The following is a 25903-nucleotide window of genomic DNA, read 5'->3' on the forward strand; positions in this document are numbered from 1 at the left end:
TCAAATAACAAAGCAAATAAGATCAATCGTTTACTTATTCACAGAAATATTACATAAAAATTACAAACTTGTCAAAATATAGTTCTTTTATATTCATTATTGAATTAAGAGAAAGATTTTTTTGTAATAAAAGTTAGTGGAATATATACATACAATGAAGCAAATACACACACACACACACACATATATATATACACACTAATAAATATTATCTTTTTGTTTTAAGGTTTAGGTATAAAGATACATATATATATATCTCTATTTCGTGAAGTCGATATTATGAGATGCTAGGGTTCTCACAAAAATCAAAACGGTGCAGTTTATGCAATAAAACGATTATCATCTCTTTACTTCAAATATGTCCCCAAACGGGACTTGCGGGTCAGCAATTAGGCGATAACATTGCGTACAAACAGTTTGATGAATCTGAACGTGAAATTCAATATATTGACTCGTCGCTTCCCGTTGATACTATTGACTTCGATGTTCCCCTATGGGTTATCATTCCGTTAAATTATCATATCCGTATCACTTGTTCCATAAATAGCTTATGAACGGAAGGCAAGTATGGTCGAATGTAGATTTTAGAACATTGGTAGTAGATTTTCTACGAGCGTTTAGGAAGATCTCCTTCATCTTGAAAATTTCGTTCATCAATGGAGTAAGAAGCGCTTAGGCGTGTCTAAGTACATTTGACAACTTGTCGCAGTACAGTGTGGAGGTAGTTGATTGCAACGACGCAAAAGACATTGAAAATGACAATGTTTTTTTACTTATGTGGCGCATACAGGTGGCATATTCACTAATGTACAATGTCTCATGTGTTGGTGGTGGCTGGTGCGAAGTTTGGGTGCAGATGTTGGTCTTCTTGAAGATGAGTCAATAGCTTGTGACCTGCTATACTTCAATTATGCAGTATCCATGATCTTTTTTTTAGAATTATGAAGGCAAAGATACATGTCTATTTAAAAAACACACTTGACATATGTTAGTGTAAGATTCGTAGCTAAAAACGTAGTTTTTTTTACTTTATATTTTAATTAAAGGTAAAGGATTATTTCAGTAGTAACAATTTTCTTAACCCGATAATAGCAACTATATCCCAAAAATAAAAGACACAGATCATACGGTAGTTCAGTCCTCAAGGCACTTTCAGATCAGAATGCTTAGTGCGTAAAGAGTGGTAGGCTCTAGCCGATGTCTGTTTTTGTCTTTGAGATCATTCTAGGGTACGTTGTTACCCAAGAAACCTTCGAAACAATTTAGATAAAACGAACTTTAATCTTTAGTACTTTTTTATTCGATAAGTGTGTCAAACAGTAAGCTTTGGTAAAGAAAAATTAAAATATTGTAACTAAAAAAATAAATACAAAAATATTTGCAACTTACATAAAATATTGAAAGTATTTTTAATTAAAAATTTTTTAAACCCAATATTGATTAATGGCAATGTTGAAACTGACAAAGCGGCACGCCATATTGTTTTCAAATATAACACAAATTGTTATGTATCGATGTGAATTTATTTTAATTACAAATAATTATTTAAATTATGGAACTTGATACGGAGAGAAATAAAGACGATCTAAAACAAGGAATAGAGGTTCCGGGGACAATATGTCGCTGTTGTCTGTCGATGAACAGGCGAGGGACAAACATATTGCCATACAGTGGTTTATTCTTCGATCTGGCTGGTCTCACGGTTAGTAAATATAGTTGAAATTAATCTAAACAAAGATAGTTTTACAGGTCCTTTATTACAATTTTAGTCTAGTATTATTCAACCGGCAAATATTGACCTCGACATATAACTTCTCTGCGTTTGTAAGATCGTATTCAAACTAAAAATAACATTCTTACATTAGTTAATATACAGATGAAAAACGTAAATTAGGTGTTCACAGAACTTAATTAAAATGAAGCGTGGTAATATACAGTGCTATAGTAATAATATTTACTAATTATAATCAAACAATTTGATTGAATAAAAATATTTTTGAAAAGGTGCCTTTTTTGTAATTATATTACGTGTGAAACGGATTTAATTTCATTTAAGTGGAACTTTATAGATAGATATATATTTTTTTAATTCCTTCACAAAGAAAAAGTGCATATTTTGCAAATCATGGGTATACAAATGAGTATATATGACTGAATATTATACTAGTATAAGAAATTACAGCTAAATAATAGGAATGAATTTTGACGTGAATATTGAACAATCTCAAAATAAAGAAAAAACAAAATTGTTGTTGTACACACTGTTTTACCTATGCATAATGTCAACTATATGTGATTTCTGCAATATAATTATGACTATTTTGTTATTAAGAAAGAAGCTCATGTCCAATATACCTTTAAAGTGTGTTTTATGTGTTTCATATAGGCAAACTCAATTGACTGTGTCTATATTTGATGTATGGCTATTGTGTGCATTACTTTCACAGCATCATATATGGAGATCCGGAATCTGCAGCCTTATAAAATACAGCAAAGAAGCAATTGATGTAGTAATTTTGAAATATTTTTTGTTATAAATATATAATATTATAGATCCTGTTGTGTAAGGCTTTTCAGGCTTTAAAGCAAATGATTACCTTCCAGGATCATCAGAAAATAAATTTTGAAAGTTTTTGTTCTATATCAAAATGTATTATATATTTAATAAAGCGACTAGCCTATGATAATGTTTTTGTATATTTTGTGCAAGTCATTCACACAAAAACTTTATAGATAGCTGTTTAGCACACTTTGGAAACTCATCACACTAGACATTGTTCCATTTCAAAATCAATTCCAGCCAGTCATATGTGCTACACCCTGGTGCTGGTATGGTACTTTTGGACAAGTTAGTTCTGCTTTAGACAGTGAAAGCTACATTATATTGAATTACCTTAAAAATAAAGTTTAAAATTGCTTGGTCTGAATACAGACCATAAACAAAAATATTAATTTCAAAATTTAAAAAAAAAAGTTGTTCCTAAGTAAGGAAAAGACCAATCTTAGCCACTTCAGCACATGCAGTGGTAGTCGTGCAACAAAGTGCACCGCCCGCCAGCCCGCTGATAAATGTGTATGTGGCAAAGAATGCGAATTACACAACTGCCACTGTCAAATCACTCAACACGTGTTTCACCTCTCCACGGGGCATCTTCAGGAGTTATGTTACACCGATTAGTGACAAACACAGATGCATGTGCGGAAGTGGCTAAATATTGGTCATTTTCTTACTTAGAATGGACTTCTGCAAGGTAACGCCTGATTCCATTAAAAAAAGTTGTTCCTGACACTGACAGGTGCCATGTTGCACTTTTCCCAGCCAAAAGTTAGATGTAATGATGAAGGCTTTCAAAATTTAGCTGGTTCTGGTGGACCTTTCGCAGCTACATTACACCAATTTTCCAAAATATTAGTTGTGACTGAGTTCCAACCAAGTATTTGGTCCGTTTGCTCATCTGAACAAGCATTGTAGATGGTAGCAGACCTTTCCAGGTCTTGAGATGTTATGACACTATGGGAATTGCCCAATCAACCAATAGTATGTCAAACAACCCTTATCGGATGCCACATTTTGTATGCATAATTATCACCAAGTTGTAGTCATTTTTAATAAATATGAAAAAAAGATATTTTTTAATTTCCATTTCATGTTAACAATTGTCTTAAATTTTTTTTTTAAAGTACTATATTAATATATGTTTTAATGCATGGTATATTTTTGAAACCATCTCCAACATGAAGCAATAGTTTTCTTTTGTATGTTTCACAATAGTATACTGCTTTTTCCTTTCAAACATCTTACAATTAGAATATATGAAGCAGTTGTTATATTTGCCTGTACCATCAAGTTTTATATCTAATCTCTCCTCATTACCAGATGTTGAAGATTGTATTAAAATTTATAAAATTTTCTTTATACATTTTTTGGATAAAAAATGGCGCATTTAATAGGCAGCATGTTTAAATATGTTCCAACCTGTCACTTCACACGTGCCATACAACCGCTGTGCAAAACTACTGTTGTCACGTCAGAGGTGACCAATAAGGGTTAATTTCTAGTGTTGTCTCTTTCGCACAGTACTTACACACAGATCTGTGTGGGTTTACTCACCCACAATTTGTACTATGCAAAACATAAGCAAGGAACAAAGAAGCATAGGAACAAGCCAGAAGAGAAGAACCAAAACGATTAGCGATATTGAATACAGTATTTCTAATAAATTTGACCTATCTTCAACCCTAACTTAAACCCCTGTCAAGTGTCCAGTGCCTGGAGATTAGCAACTACAGCTGTAATAACTCACTATTGACTCTTCATTCCAGGTAACGGAGTCGGATGGGTTACCACAATGGTTATGTTGGGAGTGTGCGTTCTTGTTACAAAAGGCTGTGAGGTTCAAACAGAAGCTACAGAGGACTCATCTACTGCTGTACGAGTACCTTACTAGATGTGCACCAGTATGTATATCTTTTATTTTATTCTAATACTATCAGATTCTGTATACTTTGTACTGACAAAAATTATTGGCTTATTGCATTCTACAATAAAAATTTCATTAATGTAACATATTTTAAAGCGATCACATTATGTGAACAGCGTGAGAGAACCGAAGTTGGGTCCAGATCCATTCTTGGCTCGCCTGTGGTCCATACTGCCTTCCCAAGCCGCATACACAACATCAACACTACATAGCTCTACTCGGGTAGTGCGGTTACTACGTGCGAATGGCATTGTACAACTGGAATGCATCTGTCCAGCTTCTGTTTTATTTTAAATTTCATGGACCCTTCCGCTCTGTGAACTCAGTTCCGATGAAGCTATAAAAGCCTCAGGGCTAACAGCATTAAGTTCAACCATAACTAAGCAAGCACATTATTTAAAACATCTTGTAGATTTTAATAAAACAGATTAATCATTAACATTTTTGCACCCTCTAGTTTCCTATAGACGGTCAAGATCCAGAACTGAACAAGTATAAATGTCCCCAACTGTGTTCAACCACAACCCTCGTGTTTGACTCCGGTAGCAGGAGTAAGAATGGCTTTCAGAAGGTTCTCGAGGTGAGTTCACTAACTTTGTAATTGTTAGTAAAATTATTCATCATCATTGCAGATGTCCACTATTGGACACAGGCCTTCCCTGTGTGGACATTTAGAGGTTAATAAGGACAAGGGGCAGATCATACAGATGGTCCTGATGACATTAACATATATATGCCGATAAAAAAAAAACGCAGTTTCCTGTCCAGGCCCTGTCGGTCAATGCTGCCTGATGTTATTTCCATAAATAATGCCTCAAAATTACTTTTCTTATAACTAAGTAACATTTGAGTGAAAGAATAAAAGCAAAAAAACAATTTAGTATATTTTAAACAGGTTTATGATCTTTAATAGGCCTGAAGGAAACTTCACTGTCGGTCAACACTGACCGCGTTGGCAGAGAACTTTTTAAAGAAGTTTCAGGAATATTGTCGATATGCTGGGCTTAATACAGGGCAAATGGAAGCTATTGGGGTAGGTCTAAGTGATTACGGGTTGCAGTATATTAAACAAAACAAAACTGAAACTAAAACCTATAACAGTGTAAAATATTTTCAAGTGATAAAAAAGATATGGAATGAATTGATCTACTTCAAGTGTTAAGGTTATTGTGAAAATGACCACAATATGCCTATTCAAGTTCCTTACGGATTCTTCACAGATCAGAATGAGTTTGGTACCTTCGCAGCTTCATGTACTTTGATCATGCCCTGCACAAAGGACTATCCATAACATCTGAAGTTTTTTAATGGAATCAGGCGTTACCTTGCGGAAGTCCATTCTAAGTAAGAAAAGGACCAATATCTAGCCACTTCCGCACATGCGGTGGTAGTCGTGCAACAAAGTGCACCGCCCGCCAGCCCAGCAATCTAAAGTTTTTTTTTTTTCTCTACGCTAATCCACAATCAGGCTGATGACTTTAAGATATATATATATATATGTGAAGTATATCAGAATAGGGAATGGCTTTCAGCGAAGCTACTCAAAAGTATATCCGTTCAGGCGTCTTCAGGCATTCAGCATAATTTGCCAATGTAAGAATTATTCAGCTAACTGATTAGGATGGCCAACAATCAATGATAGGACATCACCGATGCTCTGTTCTCTTCAATGTTGCCTCTTTTCTGGTGATTGTGGATTTAAGAGCTGGTGTCTTATTCTGCATGCTTTGGATACCTTAAAATTACGCCCATTGATGTTACAGCATGAAAAGCAAATGCAGATCCTTCCGATGTTGGATGATGTCTCCGTACCCTTGGCAGTTGATATGGATGAGGATGTGAAGGAGGAAACCAGCCTCTCTGATTACGAGGACAATGTACCATTATTAGAATATAGGTGAGTTGTTTAGTTCTTTTGCAGGGCAGGCCAAGTTTTAATATATATCCATTAAAAATATATAAACAAAAGTACAAAACACGTTTATTATTTAGATATAAGGAAATGACAAAGATAATAATTTCAAATGCCGGTTAGTTAATTATGATTGGTTTATTGATTTCACTCAAATATTGAAATAAGTCTATAATCAAATGTAACCAAAAATAATCGTTCAAAGAGCCGGATATGACTCGCGAGCTGCTGGTTGGCCACCCCTGATCTAATTCTAATTGCTTAGAAGCTTCCCAGAGGTTGACCACCCCTGACAAGCAGATTAAATGCTGCAAGTGGAACCTGATAGGCCACACGCTCTGAAGGGACCATGATCACATACATAGGCAAGCCCTAGAATGGAATCCTCAAGGAAAGCGAAGATCTGGTCCACACCAACCACACTACATTATACAATTAAAGTTACAGTACCCAGTTTATCGCCGGTTATTGCACATCGACCTTTGAAAAGAGACAATCGGCTAATTTCGATTTTAATACTCTCTCCCTTTCACGTGTAAATTGCTATATAAGCCCATCTCTCTCTTTCTCTCTAACTTTGAAGGAGCCGCAACTCTTTATAAGTATAAAGACAGAGATACAACTGCAACGCGCGCGCTGGAGAGTGATCGTATCTTTTGCAAGGATACATATCTTTCTTGTTTTTACATCGTGAGCTACCTATCTCTATTTCAGTGTCTGCAGTATATATAATTTGAATAAACATTTACAGGAGTAGCGTAAAGTTAAAAGATGATATTGAAAAATTACTGGACGATGCGGATCAAGAAGCAAATGACAGTACAGAAGCGGGCAAGAAGAGAAAGAGAAAAACAAAGAAGAAGGAGGAGAAGATGAAGAAAAAGAAGACAAGGTGAGTTTTAGAGACAGTTGTATATGTAAGAAAAGGACCAATATATAGCCACTTCCGCACATGCAGTGGTTGTCGTGCAATAAAGCGAACCGCCCGCCAGCCCGCTGATAAATGCGTATGCGGCAAACAATGAGATACACAACTACCACCGTTAAATCACTCAACACGTGTTTCACCCCTCCACGGGGCATCTTCAGGAGTTATGTTACACCGATTAGTTCCAAACACAGAGTGAGCTCATTCAGAAGTGGCTAAATATTGGTCCTTTGCTTACTTTTAGAAAAGCTAAGATGTGGCATGAGTTAAAAAGTTTCATAAAATTCAAGAACTTTTAGAAATGAAAATAAAATTTACAAGATAATTTTAGATGTAGGCCGTTTCCAACAAATGAAACAGGGTAGGTTTTTGTCTAACTTTGGACCCCATCATCTAAAAGGTCATCATCATCTAACACAGAGATTCCCAAAGTGGTCTATATCAACCCCTAGGGGTCTATGACAACCTGCAAGGGGTCTACGTCAGCGAAAAAAAAACTTGGGGGTCCATGAAATGAAAATGGGGGTCCACGATAGTGGATCTCAACACATACACTGATAGTACCTATTTACTTACATCATACTATCTTTTAATATCGAAACATTTACATTATTTATAAAAGTACCTATGAAATAAAAAATTATTAATATGTTACGTATATTTTACATAACAGATGCAAAATTTTATTTTGAGTAGTTTTGATTTAAATTCAATTAATAAATGTATAAATTAACATGTATTTTCACTTTAAGTTTTTAACACTAAACTTCACTACAGTTAGAAATTTACAGGAAACCAATATTAGGTAAGTAGGGGGTCTACCCAACACGGAAAAACTTGGCAAGGGGTCTACGACACAAAAAAGTTTGGGGAACTCTGGTCTAACAGGTCAACATGGAAAAACTTCTTTTCAACTAATAAAGTCCCACTTCAAGTCATAGATCTCTCCCAACCAGTAACTTCCATTGACCTTATATAATCCCCTCCACTGGGTTGACATAATATGCATTAATAAAAAAAAATCTCTTGTCCACAGCGCAGATGTAACAGAAACAGAGGTCCAAGAACAGAAGACTGAACGGAAGACTTCAATACGGAAACCCATAGAGCTGGATCCAACCAAAATAAGAGTGGTCGTACTGAACCCTGAGGAACAGATACGGCAGAGAGAGGTGATATATTATTAATATAAGAAATGAACACCCATGTAATGTCTAAGTTATTGTGTAATAGAGGAAGCTCATTAAACATAAAGCCTTATTATGATACAGACAATCTATGTTCCAAAATATATACAAATAATTACATGAATCTTCCTTTCTTCTTGTTTTTGGATTAGATGTAGCGAGGAAATGAACAAATCTAACTATCTAATGGATTCAGGCGTTATTTTGCGAAAGTCAATCCTAAGTAAGAAAAGGACCAATACATAGCCACTTCCGCTATGTAGCAGTAGTCGTGCAATAAAGTGCGCATGCGGCAAACAATAATTCGCATTGTACGCCGCTGCTGCATGGCGGAAGTAGCTATATATTGGTCCTTTTCTTACTTAAATCTAACTATAGCCATTCTCTGTCCGTGCCTCCTACCTCACTTCTTCCCCTTGATTTTCCCTCTCTATTTCTCCATATCATACTGTCTCTCTCTCAAACAGTATATCTGTCTCGTATTAACCACAATAATAGTTCGATTGTGTCAAATATTTTTTTCTTTAAATCTAAATTTGATAATGGCGTAAAATTTGAATGGGAATCTAACCACAGAGTAAAAAAACATCTACAACCAGCTGTGAAATGTTTATCGCCAATCGAAAATAAAAAAGATTGTTTTAACATGTAAACAAATAATAAAAATTCAGATATAATACTGTGATCAAAAAGTCAGGTGAATTCTTCTTAAATTACATTACAGTGTGAATAGTCTTTTTCCAGTATAGCCTTCAAGGCCTTCGTTTCGGATTTTATCTCCACATTCGTGTCAAAATAGTATCCCAGCATTGGGCTTTTGGGTTTGATCAATATCCAGAAGTTGTACGGGATCCAAATCATGCCAGTATGGAGTTTTTGGCTAAAAATTCGCAAAGAACCGATGCAGTATGACATCAACCAATCGAGTTTAAGACACAAAACATACTTCAAAATGGTTCAGGCTGACCCAAATGATATTTCATCTCTTGACAAACAGATGCATGGCGAATGTTATAGAAAGTCCTCCCGGCTTGGAGATAACAGTAGAATTAATAAAGTGAACGCTATGAAATAGTTTTTATTGGTTTATTATTATATAAAAACTAGCTGATCCAGCAAACGTTGTTTTGCAAAAAAAAAAAATGTTTTATTTACAAATAAAAAATAAGGGTTGATCGTAGAGGGGTGAAAATTTAGGGTTGTATGTATTCTTGTGTGCTGTATCATAAAAATATAAAAACAAAAAATTTCGTCAAAAAAATAATTTAAGGGTGAACAACCCTTATCATTAAGGGGTATGGAAAATAGATAGTAGCCGATACTAAGACCTACTGAATACGCATATAGAATTTGGTAAAAATCGATCAAGCCGTTTCGGAGGAGTACGGTAACTAACATTGTGACATGGAAATTTTATATATTGGATTATATGAGGTTAAAATTAAACTAGATTATCAAGTATTGTGTCGTTTTCTCAGGAAGAGAGCAAGGCATCGCTGAAGTTCCCATTCCAGTGCAACCTCTGTTTCAAAGGCTTCAACTTCGAGTCGAAGTTAGAAAACCATATGAAGAAACATAGCCCGGTGAGTCTGTATTGCTTTTAATAATTTCTATCCTAGTAACCTATTTTCAAGAAAAAGGTTAAGAACCATTTACTAGACCTATGATTATCTATCTCTTAGTTCATTTCTTCTTCTTCTTCTGCTTCTTTCTGAGGCAAGTGCGATCGAACCAATACTGATCGAAGTCAGATGTTTTTATTTATTATTGTATTATATTCATAATTTGTGTTAAACCTTTTTATTATAAGTATATATGTTATATACATATGTATGTATGTTTATGTATATTTATGTTCATTTGTTTGTGAATATGTATTTTTTTTGTACAAGTGAACTACCCTTTATAAGTACTATTATCTTTTCCTTACTATGGTTCTCTGTTAGAGATTGCCTTGTGTAATAAGACCGCCCATTGTACTTTTCTGTGTATTATTGTAAAACTTATTAAATGTATCTTATCGTGTACAATAAAGAATATTAAATAAATAAATAAGTCCATGTTATCTCTAAGGACTTCTAGCTTTGTATACCCATGGTATTTCTAATAATTTATTGTTTAATGAGTTTGTGTTATTTCAAAGAACTTCTAGCCTAGTGATACCATGTTATATCTTGAGACATCTAGCCTTAGTATGTCAATGTTATCACTAATGATTTCTAGTTTAATGAGTCCGTGTTACTTCTAAGAACTTCTAGCCTAGTGATACCATGCTATATCTTGAGACATCTAGCCTTAGTATGTCAATGTTATCACTAATGATTTCTAGTTTAATGAGTCCATGTTACTTCTAAGAACTTCTAGCCTAGTGATACCATGCTATATCTTGAAACGTCTAGCCTTAGTGTGTCAATGTTATCGCTAATGATTTCTAGTTTAATGAGTCCGTGTTACTTCTAAGAACTTCTAGCCTAGTGATACCATGCTATATCTTGAAACGTCTAGCCTTAGTGTGTCAATGTTATCGCTAATGATTTCTAGTTTAATGAGTCCATGTTACTTCTAAGAAGTTCTAGCCTAGTGATACCATGCTATATCTTGAAACGTCTAGCCTTAGTGTGTCAATGTTATCGCTAATGATTTCTAGTTTAATGAGTCCGTGTTACTTCTAAGAAGTTCTAGCCTAGTGATACCATGCTATATCTTGAAACGTCTAGCCTTAGTGTGTCAATGTTATCGCTAATGATTTCTAGTTTAATGAGTCCATGTTACTTCTAAGAAGTTCTAGCCTAGTGATACCATGCTATATCTTGAAACGTCTAGCCTTAGTGTGTCAATGTTATCGCTAATGATTTCTAGTTTAATGAGTCCATGTTACTTCTAAGAAGTTCTAGCCTAGTGATACCATGCTATATCTTGAAACGTCTAGCCTTAGTGTGTCAATGTTATCGCTAATGATTTCTAGTTTAATGAGTCCGTGTTACTTCTAAGAACTTCTAGCCTAGTGATACCATGCTATATCTTGAAACGTCTAGCCTTAGTGTGTCAATGTTATCGCTAATGATTTCTAGTTTAATGAGTCTGTGTTACTTCTAAGAACTTCTAGCTTAGTGAGACCATGTTATATCTTGGAACATCTAGTGCAGTGTGCCCATGTAATCTCAAAGAATTATCCAGTGAATAGATGGCGCTAGTAGCCGTTTGCCTCGCGATGTCCTTTGACATAAGTATTTATAGATCCATAAGGACGATACCCTTAGTAATACCTAAGGGCGTCTTTCTTATGGATCTATGTTTGTTTGATAAAGAAGAATTAGCGAAGATCTGAGAGGAATGTTAGCTGTCTTCCTCTATCACGTGTCCGCATGTGTTCCGCAGTCTCGGGGTTCGTACAAGTGTTCGCTGTGTATGATGTACCTGCCGACGGCGTACAGTGCCAGCGTGCACGCGCTTATACACACGCGACGGTACGAGTGCCTCAAGTGCGGGCGACGCATGACCGACCGGGCCTCCATCCTCGACCACTACAGGTACCCACACACAACGCGCGCAACACACACACATACACGCTAGCTGAGCTAACGTGAACACACGCTTGTACGTACACTGGCACATAACACACACACACGTATACACAAACATTGGCACATACCACGAACACATACGCTTGCACAGAACACACACACACATACGCGCACGTATATACAAACATGGGCACATACCACGAACACATACGCTTGCACAGAACACACACACATACGCACACGTATATACAAACATGGGCACATACCACGATCGCATATGCTTGTACGTACACTTGCACATAACACACACACGTATATAAAAACATGGGAACACGCCACGAACGCACACGCTAGTGTGTAGTCTGACACACTATACACATACGCTTACGTATACAACATGAACGTGAGCACATGCTACGAACGCACACGTTTGTACGTACACTTGCACATAACACACACACACACACGTATATACAAACATGGAAACACGCCACGAACGCACACGCTTATACGCCTGTGCGTACGCTTGCATACAACACACACGCATGCGCACATATACTCATCGTTTAAACGCACGTGTGTTTTCTTGCACACCGTGTGACTGTCGTTGGAGGATGAATTAAAAATTACATTTCAAATCGTCATTTACAAAACATTATTTTAATGAAATAAATGTCTCCGTTACACTTCAGCACGCAGCACGAGGGTGTCCTGAAGCTGTTCACGTGTCAACTCTGCGGCAAGGTGTCGAAGTGAGTGCTTTTTAAACGGTTTCATTTCGTTCGACCCGTACGGAATTTGTTTGGGTCAAAATTAGAAATTGAAATTTAAGCACTTTCCCGTTGTCAGATTGATCTGAAATTTGGTACGCACATTTAATTTAGATGACAATACAATATAATAAAATCAATAACATTATAAATCTAAGATGGCCGCCGATACAAAATGGCGGATTACATATTTTTCCTTAACCACCTCAATATGGGTATCAAATGAAAGGGCTACACTAGTAAAACACGATGATTATGTCAAAATTTAAAATTCAAGATGGACGCCGTTCCAATATGGCGGACTAGGTACATATTTTTCCACAACCATCACAATATGGGTATCAAAAAACCGTTTAACTTAAAAGTTTTTTAAATGTATCTATTTATTTATTCGTCCTTTAGAAAGAGAAGTCGGTAGGCTTCGGCTTTATATAGCGCTGTCTCTGTCGCACCCAGCTTCATAACAATATGCAATACCTAATAAATTCGGTAAAGTGAAACGCTAAGGAATGTAATAAAAAAAAAACAATAAACCTAAATAAAAATAAGTATAGGAACGAGTAGTAACCAACTGTGATGTCAAAAAATGTGGAAAAGACTGAATGAAAGAAGGAAAATGTACGTAATTGTAACGTTTTAAAGAAAGGATACGGTGTGATGATGGTTAAAAAAGAATGATGAAAAATTTCATAATATTTCATATATAGTATTTTTCCAACAATTAAAGGAGGGGGGGGAGCGAGGGGCCCCCCAAAAAAAGGGTGGATAAAAGATACGACTTTGGAACTTGTGTTATTTCTGATAAGGTAATACATTGCATTTTTTAGAAGTTTGAGTTTGGGATACTGCGGTATAATAATTGACACTTACTCCTGCGGCTTATTTCAACCCGTGCCCATGGATATTAATTTATGAAATATACAGGGTGATTGGAAAAAGTCAGTAATCGCTTTAAAGTTTCTACATCTATTTCCAATCACCATGTATAAAGCGATCACTCTGAAATTTGTTACATTACATGTCTGCAGGGATAGATAGTAAACGAAAATTAATTTTCTATATTGGAAACGCTATTTATTAGTGATATCTTGTCAGCCGATGGACGCCCACTGCTGGGTAAAGCCTCGCCCAAAGATCGCGACTTCACGCAACCTTAACTATGTTGTCAGTCAACCACATATATAATCAACAAAGGAACTGTATATTGATAGAGTTTCGTTGGGAGATTGAATCAGAAATGAGATCCGCAGAAACAAAGTCACGGTTTAAAGACTATAGTGGTGATCTTTTAGGATAGATCTATGCTTTGCAATAGGAGTCGATAGAATGAATAAAAGATATATATTTAAGAAAAGGACCAATATATAGCTACTTCCGCCAATGCAGCAGTAGTCATGCAACAAAGTGCACCGCCCGACAGCCCGCTGATAGCGCATGCGGCAAACAATGCGAAACACAATTACCCCCGTTAAATCACTCGACGTGTTTCACCCCTCCACGGGGCATCTTCAGGAGTTATGTTACACAGATTAGTGCCAAACATAACTAATATAAATGTAAATATATAGTGCACAGTATACGTGCATTCCCCATGACGACAGTTCAGTGTTGTTTTTCGATTTATAAGATTAAAATCTACGATCAGTGATACAAAGTGACTATTTGGTAAGTTATTTTGATGGTGATTTCTTGTGTGCCAAACACAGAGTGGTTGACACTAATCAGCTTACACTACAGTTGTGTAATTCGCTTTTTTTAGCCGCATGCGCATTTATCAGCGGGCTGGCGGGCGGTGCACTTTGTTGCACGACTACTACTGCATGTGCGGAAGTAGCTATATATTGGTCTTTTTCTTACTTAGGATGGACTTCCCCAAAATAGCGCCTGAATCCATTAGGAATATATATTTATTTTCTTAAAATATTTACATATATAACTTATCACCTTTAGAATGTTCTAGTGTATCGGGTTCAAGTCTGGACAAGTCAATCTAAATTTGTCGATGTCCAGTATTCTTCCTGTATAGTTGAGATGTTGATGTTTGTTGTATGATCAGCAACAACAAGACACATCGCGGCCACATGAGGAACCATCACTCCGGTGATCGACCGCGCTGCGATCAATGCGGGAAGAGCTTCGTCAACAAGGACTCTCTAGCTGAACATCAACAGTAAGTACCTTCAACAACTGGTGCTACTGAACCTATTATTATATCACCATCATCTCTTCAGCTGTCAATCATTGCTCGATATAGGATTGGTTGGATTTCTGCGCCAAAGGATTGTCTTCCCAAGGTCAAGGTCTCCAATCCAGAGTCAAAGTCTCTTGCCATCGATATGTAGTCTTGCAACTTTAACTCCTCTCAACATTCACCCTGGGTTGGTTATACGGGTTTCTTTCGTCTAAGGCTCTCGTTTCTAATTTGGATCTGAAAGGTTGTTGAATAGTGACCATGAACCGGTAGACGTGGCGTGGGTACCCCCCTCCCCCTCCATCCCCACGGCATACTAAAGGGTCGGTCATAGTAACTGCCTTTGGAGGATACCTATGCCTTGTAGTGAGAGTCTATCTGGTGAAAAGATGGAGAGAAATCCTGAGCTGGAAAAGCCAATAGTCTCCATGGCCCCTCGAGTGCGAGTTTTCCAATGAGGATCAGAGTGAGAGTATTGATCTCCTATTTCCACTGATATATATTTTATTTTCATTTTTTGAAATTTCTGTTTACGTATGCTAAGTTTCCCGGTCTGTTGTCTGAACTCTAGAACATTTAAGACCTGAGCGGTCATAATACATAGCTTGAGCATATTCCAGAGGTCCAGTAAACTTTGATCGCGAAAAAATAAAACCTTTGATCGCGAGAGAAAGTCGACAAAGTGTACTAAAATATCCAGGAGTTTGCAACCTTTTTTGGCGGTAACTGGAATTTGATTGCTCAAAACTAAGAAATAGAGATGTTGGTAAGTATATATTCTTCTCATAATTACAATATTTTCATGGGTATTGTATGTGGAGATCCACAGAACTAAAGTCGTAGCTGGTGAAGAATTACTTGTTTGAAATGGCAGATCACGAAAGTCACTAGATACAAGCGGTGGAAGACGGGTCATCGTGGTGGTATTTGGAGGGGGGGGGGAGGCGTCTGTATTGCGGTGAAGTTCTATCAGAGGATATGTTGATGATGATGTATTATCATAATTGTTACTTGTAGCTCTTCCGTTCCAGGATCCACGAGGGCGTGAAGAACTACGAATGCGCGCAGTGCGGAGCTCGTTTCCGCACTCGTACTCAGATCAAGCACCATCAGATGAAACACTCGGATGTGCGTGACTTTTACTGTGTCGAGTGTGATGTCAGGTACAGATGGCCAATATACTAAGTAAATATCACAGGCAGGTAATTTCTGGATATTTCGATATGGGTAGGGGGGTAGGTAGAGAAACAATAAATCCACCTGAAAGACGAGCTTCTATTGTAGTCCATACTTCATTTCATATTACTGCCTGTTGGCTGCAATGTATAACTTTATTGACTTAATCAACCCACTTGCATCTTTTTGATACGCGCCGTCAGCCCCGATGGGCTTGTTTGCAAAATTTGTCCTTAGTTACCGGCGTTCATCTTTGTGCTGGATATTCGAGTCGCATTATGAAAAGAAAATTGATCGCATGAAAGAGGATAATTCTGGTTTATAAGACATCAAAAGAGCTTTTAATGGCTCGGACATGTATTAATAACACTCGATTAAAAATCTATTACGGATATTGTGTTTTAAGATGGTTTCTGCTAAAATTGTCTCGAAATATATAATATATATATGTATGTATGTGTGTGTGTGTGTGTGTATATATATATATATATATATATATAAGACCAATATACATAACATTACTCCTGAAGATGCCCCATGGAGGGGTGAAACACGTGTAGAGTAGATTAACGGTGGTAGTTGTGTAATTCGCATTGTTTGCCGCATACGCATTTATCAGCGGGCTGGCGGGCGGTGCACTTTATTTCACGACTACTGCTGCATGGCGGAAGTAGCTATATATTGGTCCTTTTTTTTACTTAGGATGGACTTCCGCAAAATAACGCCTAAATCCATTAGATATATATATTGATAAAAAGGCGCATAACAATCGGGGCTGTGTTTTCCTCTGATTAAAATGACGTAACAAAAGATTTTAAGATTTTTTATATAGAAAATATATTTTATTTTAATATTGTTATGTATATGTACGTATATTGACGACTGGAAAAAATGATAAAGGGTGTCCCATAAAACACGTGTTCTTAGTCCTGAAACTATCACAGATATTCGAAGAATTCCTTTGTCTTGTAGCTGTTTGAACGCTCCCAGAATGTTCTCTTGGTATCGCTCTTCAAATGTATCTAACCGTCCGAGCGAATGAAGTTCCAGAAAGTCCGCTGCTTATATATATTGACCAATCAATGAACGGAATACATCGAAGCTTCTAGAATGTTTTGATATCGGCCAATAGACGGTAGAATTTCGTAAACATCCGGACGCCCAGTGCCATTCGACAATAGACCTTAATACTATACAATTAAAGTTTGTCCTAGCTTTTTTATACCCTGACTTGGGCACGCTGGGGCAATTTTGAAATAATTAACTCATTTTCCAATTTCATTTCTTCGCTCTCCTTTCGTCCTTCTTAATTTCTCTTACTCGTTCCTCATTTTTCATTAACATAATGTTTCATTTCATCACCTTTTTTCCTTTACCATTTCCTCCTGCAGTGCTTTTTTACAATTTTTATTTTATTTTATAATTATAACATATGTGTTAAATACATTGTACATGTATAACATATATGCAATATAAAGCCTACAATAAGTTTCGAGATGCCGTCACTGTCGTCAGTGATGTTGTCAATTGGTTCATCAATGTGACTGTGTGATCCACAGGTTCAAATCCGCGCACAGCCTTAAACATCACCTGCAGAAGAGCCTGAAACACTTGGACCTTCAAAGCCTTACGTAAGCAATTTTATAGTTTACAGTGATTCCCAAAGTGGTCTATATCGACCCCTAGGGGTCTATGACAACCTGCAAGGGGTCTACGTCAGCGAAAAAAATTTGTGGCTCCGTGAAATGAAAATGGGGGTCCACGATAGTGGATCTCAACACATACAATGATAGTACCTTTTTACTTACATCATACTATCTTATAATATCAAAACATTTACATTATTTATAAAAGTACCTATGAAGTAAAAAAATTATTATATATGTTTATAAAATTGTGTAAGTTGTAGGATGTTGGTATTTGTTTTGTGGTCGCAATACATTTTGAACTTGTAAAAACCTGAGGGTCGCAGTCTCAGAGCTTAGGTAAGTAGGGGGTCTCCAGCACGGGAAAAACATGGTAAGGGGTCTACGACACAAAAAAGTTTGAGGAACTCTAGTTTACAACATTACATTATATAAAAAAATATTTACACAAGGGGTCATTTATACGTTCATTCTAAAGGAGGGGGGGGGAATGTAAAAACGAAGGCAGGGACGCTAATGTCTGTGGAATAAAGATCCAATAATAATAAAAAAAGAGACAGAGACAGGAAAAACGTCTAGTGTGACACGAAGTAACATTAGGGGGAGCGAGGAGGAGGAGGATCATTAATTAAATCAGGTTTTTTACAACACAGTTTGTGCTTCATCGACCCTTCCTTTCTTCCGTCTCCTTGGCAGTCGCCATTTACGGGGGGGGGGGGGAGGGGAGGACGTGTGGCAGCACTCCACGATTATAGTCACGGGTTGGATTCCCAAGATACAGCCTTATATATAATTAACATTATTACGTACATTAATTATATACGATTGCCTCTTCTTACAAACAAGTTTCAATATAGCACCAGCGTTCTATGCGTACCATATCACATTGCTATCGCCAACCCACCTACCAAACGTGGCGATTATATATAAGGTATATATATATAGATATCTTTGAGGAAACGTTACAGCCTATGACTTGCAATAGGCGTCTATGGGCAGTTACAACGACGATTAAAACTGTAACCAATCACCCTGTATATACCTTCTATACCTTGCTTACGAGAACGTTATAAGTTAAATTCTAGCTATGGATATATTTGAGGTTTTATGCTTTACCGAGGGATTGTATGTATTGTAATATCTTTCACAGTTTATGGAGCTAAGATATAGGTAGTATGTGTGCAAAACTGTAACCAATCATCCTGTATATACCTTCTATACCTTGCTTACGAGAACGTTATAAGTTAAATTATAGCTATAGTATCTTTGTGGGAGGTTCTGTGCTTTACAGAGGGTGTCTATGTATTGTAATATCTTTCACAGTTTATGGAGCCTAGAGAAAGGTTGGTTGTATGTGTGTGTGTGTGTGTCTGTGTGCAGGTACTGCTGCACGCGTTGCGACAAGCGTTTCGCATGCGAGCGAGCTCTGCGGCAGCACGCGGGCGTGCAGCACGAGGGCGTGCGCGCGCACCGCTGCGCCCAGTGTCCCGCGGCCCTGGCGACGCGCAACTCCCTCGCCAAGCACGTGCGCTTCGTGCACGCCGGCGCACGACCACCGCCCCGCTATGTGTGCGACACGTGCGGAAGAGCCTTCCGGGTGAGTTCACCAACACACACATACTACACCTGCTAAACACCACCCCCCCCCTTTGAGTGGAATGACGAAAGGTAGTCGATACGGACAAAGACAAGTCCTCACAGCGATCTTTGGGGAAACTCATGCCTTGCAGGAGTCTATCGCTGACATGACGATAATGAAGTAGGGTAGAGTTTCTTTGTTGGTAGAACGTGGGTGCATCCCCCACTAGGGGAACCGAAGAAGTCGCTGGTCACTGCAGAGACCTTTTGGTGGAGGTATACGCCTTGCAGTGCGTCTCCATGTCGATATGATGATGATATTTGGAAGCTTACAGACGCTCATCGAGCCAAGGAAGCCCAGGATTACCATAAAAGATCAAATCAGGAACTATCACATCCTTACCTTGCTGTGGGCGTCTATACGCTTTTGACGTAGTTGCGGCGTGCATATCGCGTTCCACTCGCTAACCGCTCCGCCTTTGGACCGCGCCTCGAAACACGCGTTGCCTAGCAACGAGCTCTTACCCACGTGCCCGTCGATCGCATCGCGGCGGCGTCGTAATGTAACGGATAGATGACAGATGGCGCCACAGTAGACGCAACAAAAGTCTGCATCGCGCTGTTGAGAGTCTCCGCGCTCATTATAACTGCGAGCGGAGGTGCGGTCAACATCAAGAAGCTACAGTACTACCAACACTCCTACGAAAGTATCCTCTACTTTTCTTTAAAATCGTTATCTACGGTAACTGCACTCTCTTTCTATTACATCTATACCTTCCATATACTTTCAACTACCTTCCTACTATTCTAATACCTTAACCTTCATACTGTCGACCTCATCTTTTGTCACACCCTTATCTTCCTACAATGTACATGATCCATCCTTCCTTACACCACACGTCCTCCTTTCCAATACCTTTATCCTTCCCCCCCCCCCCCCACGACACCATCCTCCACCTTCTTCATCTTCCCTAACACCTTTTCTAAGGGAAATTTCAATTTTTAGAAATTTTCCTTTCTCCTCCGCATCTATCTTTACTTGAACACCCTTTTCCCCAACGACCTTTTCCTCCCCCAAACCCGTCACATCCCCTCTATTACATTTTTATACCGCCTACACATACCCTTCTCTTCATACTCAACAAACTCCTTTTTCCCTTCTCTTCCACATCCTCCTTCTTTACACGATGCACCTATTTACTCCTCACACCTTCGTCCTACGTCATTTCAAATTTCTAATATTGTCTGAATATGTTTCTTTTAATTATTATTATAGAGAGAATTAACATGTAAATATTGAAATAAAAACTTTTTGTGCACATGTAAACTATTGTCATAGGGCAAGAGCGTGTTAACAAACCACGTGAGAACGCACACGGGCGAGAAGCCGTTCGCTTGCGCTGAGTGCGGCCGCCGCTTCACGCAACGCACGGCGCTGCGCACGCACCAGCGGCTCGTGCACCTCAAGCTGCGACGGAACGCCAAGGTACACTCATACACCACGTCTCGGTGTACCAAGGTACACGCACACTGTGTACACCACGTCTGCGTATACACAGCTCTGGACAGAATACACGACGACCCGGTTGGTGTACACAGCTCTAGACAGATACACGACGACCCGGTTGGTGTACACAGCTCTAGACAGATACACGACGACCCGGTTGGTGTACACAGCTCTAGACAGATACACGACGACCCGGTTGGTGTACACAGCTCTAGACAGAATACACGACGACCCGGTTGGTGTACACAGCTCTAGACAGATACACGACGACCCGGTTGGTGTACACAGCTCTAGACAGATACACGACGACCCGGTTGGTGTACACAGCTCTAGACAGATACACGACGACCCGGTTGGTGTACACAGCTCTAGACAGATACACGACGACCCGGTTGGTGTACACAGCTCCAGACAGATACACATCTGATATAGGGGTGCTCAAGCATATCATGTGCCACCTCGCATAAACGTATGACCGAACATAGTATAGACCAATATTTAGCCACTTCCGCACATGCAGATCCTGAACCATCACGTAATTTATTTATAAAGTCTATTAAATAAAAACTTATATAAATCCTATTACAGTATGAACTATTTTTAATGTAATTATAAAGTTTGAGTAAAAACTAATTGTTATTACTAATTGTATATTAAGAGTTTGACATTGAGTCTAATATAAAATCTCAACTGAATTTTCTGTGAGGTTTGGTCAAAGTCCATGCCATAAAACTAATGGATTTATAAGTTGAAGAATGTCAACATAAAGTAGCTTAATTTGATTCTAAATTCTGTCAAGTTGGGTTCTTCTAATTTTGTTAATGATTCTGAGTAAAATTATTAACATAGTGTTAATAAATCCAAAGTTTCGTTTACATTAAGTAAGAAAAGGACCAATATTTAGCCACTTCCGCACATGCAGCGGTAGTCGTGCAACAAAGTGCACCGCCCGCCAGCCCGCTGATAAATGCGTATGTGGCAAACAATGCGAATTACACAACCGCCACCGTTAATTCACTCAACACGTGTTTCACCCCTCCACGGGGCATCTTCAGGAGCCATGTTACATCGATTAGTGCCAAACACAGAGTCACAGACTCAGACTGATATGTTCGGAAGTGGCTAAATATTGGTCCTTTTCTTACTTAGGATGGACTTCCGCAGGGTAACGCCTGATTCCATTAAATATAGTATAGACATCAAACGTTTCTCTTCTAAATAGCATACACATGTCCTGTCACAAATTGTACACGCATACCTCTGTCTCCAAAATTACACACATGTTCACTCACAGATCGTGCACAAGTCCACTCACAGATTGTACACATGTCCACTCACAGATCGTGCACAAGTCCACTCACAGATTGTACACATGTCCACTCACAGATCGTGCACAAGTCCACTCACAGATTGTACACATGTCCACTCACAGATCGTGCACAAGTCCACTCACAGATTGTACACATGTCCACTCACAGATCGTGCACAAGTCCACTCACAGATTGTACACATGTCCACTCACAGATTGTACACATGTCCACTCACAGATCGTGCACAAGTCCACTCACAGATTGTACACATGTCCACTCACAGATCGTGCACAAGTCCACTCACAGATTGTACACAAGTCCACTCACAGATTGTACACATGTCCACTCACAGATCGTGCACAAGTCCACTCACAGATTGTACACATGTCCACTCACAGATTGTACACATGTCCACTCACAGATTGTACACATGTCCACTTACAGATTGTACACATGTCCACTCACAGATTGTACACATGTCCACTCACAGATTGTACACATGTCCACTTACAGATTGTACACATGTCCACTCACAGATTGTACACATGTCCACTTACAGATTGTACACATGTCCACTCACAGATTGTACACATGTCCACTTACAGATTGTACACATGTCCACTCACAGATTGTACACATGTCCACTCACAGATTGTACACATGTCCACTCACAGATTATGCACATGTCCACTCACAGATTGTACACATGTCCACTCAGATTATACACACATGCCTCTGTCTCCAAAATAATACACTTGTCCTTGTCATTTGTTACAAAGTTTGTACACACGTTCACCCACAAATTGTACACACGTCCACTCAGAGATGTACATACATTTTCCTCCTGTCTCGGATAGCATACACGCGCCTACTCACACGTCCTCTTTGACAGAATAAACACGCCCTCTTAGACAGCACACCCATCATATACACGACTTTCGGATAATATATATGCCCCCTCTCAAAAAGTATATAGATGTCCCTCTCTCAGATAATATTCAAACTTCCCCTCTCATACATCATACACGCCCCTTTCAAAAAAAATCTAGAATCGTATTAAGTAGTGATAAATACCACGATTTTCACCAGATCAAAGCAGAATTGCCCCAAGAACCTCAGGAGTCGAAGCTCGAAACTTTTACGAAGGTGGACGCATCTTTACCCTTCGACAGTTGGGAGAGACCGCCCTGCAACGTGTACTTCAGGGTAACGGCCGGACCCTGAGACCGGAGACCGATGCCGTCGATTCGATATATTTGTGTGGTCTTTTTGTGGAAACTGAGTATGTTGATTGGTTTTGAAGAAATTGTATTGGGAACTGTTGGAAAGAGACAGTAAATACGGTAACGTAAAAGGAATGTGGAAACAGTGTTTGTATTAACATAAAACTATATATTAGTGTAATATATGTAATATATATATACATATAAGGACACCGTAAAAATTAACATGTAATCCTAAATAGTGACAACTGGTCCTTTTCATACTGTAGTGTGAGAGTGAGATATGTAAGAGAAAATAGTAAAAATTAAATCTTTTTTATTGGTTTAAAGAATTTGTTTCGAAAAAAACCACAAGAATTGGTGTTTTTCATATATATGTACGGTGATCCTCTCCAATCATTATCATAGGTAAAGGTTTTCCCATAAATTATCACGATGACAGGTTGACTTTTTACACCATCTTGTGGTCACTACTCGAGAATCTAACGGCCACTTCAGATGAGCCATTCTTCAAGCTACATCTGTGACCTTGGTTCTCTGGATCTCATTTCCGATTGGATCTCGCCCCGAAACTCCTGGCATCGCTCTCTCCATTGACCGTGAGCCTTATGATGACCACCGCGACCATGTCTCTTCCTTTTGTCATAGGACCTTCGTCTTCAAACATTTGGGTGAGATTTTTTGGAGCTTCCCGAACGCTGCCATTTCGAGTTGGAGGGGACCAGCGATTTCTTTCTCCTTCCAAATATCCCCCATAAACAAGGAACTAATCCACCATAATATAGGAGAATTAAGATTGTAATATATTGACATTAAATCTGTGAACACGTCTTACTTTATTTTACTAACATACCTTTTTATGTACATATATCAATTTTTATGATATATAGTTAAATGCAGATTAATTTCAATTCATGCAAAAACCAGTGGTGATCAAGTGTGGTAGGTGGTACAAGAGGCGGTCTTGTCGCTCGAGGCGTTCTCTACCGGACAGCCTTTGGATGGAGATGAGAGACAAAGGAGACGGCAGTTTAAGCTGTACATACAAATATATATATATACCTGGAAAAGGTACTACATAAATTCGAATAAATAACAAATGCTACACAATATTATATAAACTTCCTTTTTCAATGCTCAAAATTCCAGTATTAAGGGTGTATTTCGTACAAGGAGCATAAAATAAAATGTCCTTCCAAATAACCGTTTATTTGCACATTCAATAGAGACTTCAGTTTATATACAATAAAAAAAAACTAGCTCGCTTATTATGCTTTATGTGGGTAGTATAAAAAATCCCGTACCACAACTATTGCACAGCTTTACAAAGTCCATAAGTATTTGGTGTTTCGAAAGGCACTAGTGTCGTAACACATGAGGGTATGTCGATTTTCGTTCAAAATATCAATTACCGTATAATCCGAGGGTAGGCAGAAATTTCATACGAGAGAGCCAAATATAAAAAAATTGGTCTTATTTTATAGAATCGTAAACTTGACGATATATACAATACCCGGCGATAAATATTGCACATCGACCTTTAGAAAGAGACAATCAACTAATTTCGTCTTCGTCATTATCTCTGTCACACACTACCTATGTGACGTTTTATCAGTCGTAGTTCGTGCGACAGAGATAACGCTCTACGAAGCCGAAATTAGCCGATTGTCTCTTTCCAAAAGTCGATGTGCAGTTTTTAATGCCGCGCACTGTACAGACAATTTTTAATTTTAGTTGAGATCCAACTGAAACAACAAACTACAAATTATGTAGTAATACCTACATATTTGACCAAACCTTTTAAGGTCTACGACGCTGAATATTAACGTCTTTAAATCTTTTCTATAGGTTATTTATGGGGAATACCCATGTACGGAAAAAAAAATCAATCACGTACGTCATCGTGACGATCTTGGAGGGAAGCCAATGCCTCACAACGGGCGCCTATTGGCAACTAGTGATATTAATGTATCAAAATTCACTAACGTAATATTTAGTTCATTATTCCGGGCAAGTAGTTCGAACAAATTGGTGTTAGATGTCTAACTACCCACAGAGATGATAATGCACACTATAGGGGATGATTCGTTATAGATATAAAAGCTCTAAACGGATGAATGTACTGTTAATTTGCTATCAACTAATATATGGTACACCCTGTCCAAAATTAATGGTAACATAGATGGAAATGCATTTTCAAAATTCGAATTGTTTAAATTGAAGATGTTGCCCTATCGCATTCCAATATAAAAATTAATGTAATGTGTTTAAGAATGATCACATTATACAGGGTGATATATAGGTATAAACTAAAGTTTTTACATCTATAACTATTCACCCTTTATATGGCAATAGCAATTATAACCTCGATATTAATATATCATTCAATCAACTGCCGCTGAATTTTATGAATACCCACAGAAATATTTGATACATCGGCGTTTAGTGCAAACTATATACCGCGGTATTA

General features: G+C 38.1%; 1 protein-coding gene across 1 annotated transcript; it reads left to right on the plus strand.

Moving 5' to 3' along the window:
- The first annotated feature begins 1490 nt into the window (after window positions 1-1490).
- Window positions 1491-24263, plus strand: LOC137927292 (zinc finger protein 23-like). The gene is made up of 15 exons (XM_068771076.1): window positions 1491-1702; window positions 4324-4458; window positions 4939-5061; window positions 6245-6378; window positions 7145-7285; window positions 8358-8493; window positions 9987-10091; window positions 11887-12038; window positions 12725-12784; window positions 14859-14972; window positions 16025-16156; window positions 17729-17800; window positions 19196-19412; window positions 20733-20879; window positions 23300-24263. The coding sequence occupies exons 1-15, from the start codon at window positions 1553-1555 to the stop codon at window positions 23432-23434; spliced, it is 1953 nt and encodes a 650-aa protein (XP_068627177.1). The 5' UTR covers window positions 1491-1552; the 3' UTR covers window positions 23435-24263.
- Window positions 24264-25903: the final 1640 nt, after the last annotated feature.

The sequence above is a fragment of the Battus philenor genome, unplaced genomic scaffold (assembly GCF_028537555.1).
Source record: "Battus philenor isolate CCGP_79_NKW_IND1 unplaced genomic scaffold, ilBatPhil1.0.hap1 SCAF_30, whole genome shotgun sequence".
Classification (NCBI taxonomy): Eukaryota; Metazoa; Arthropoda; class Insecta; order Lepidoptera; family Papilionidae; genus Battus; species Battus philenor.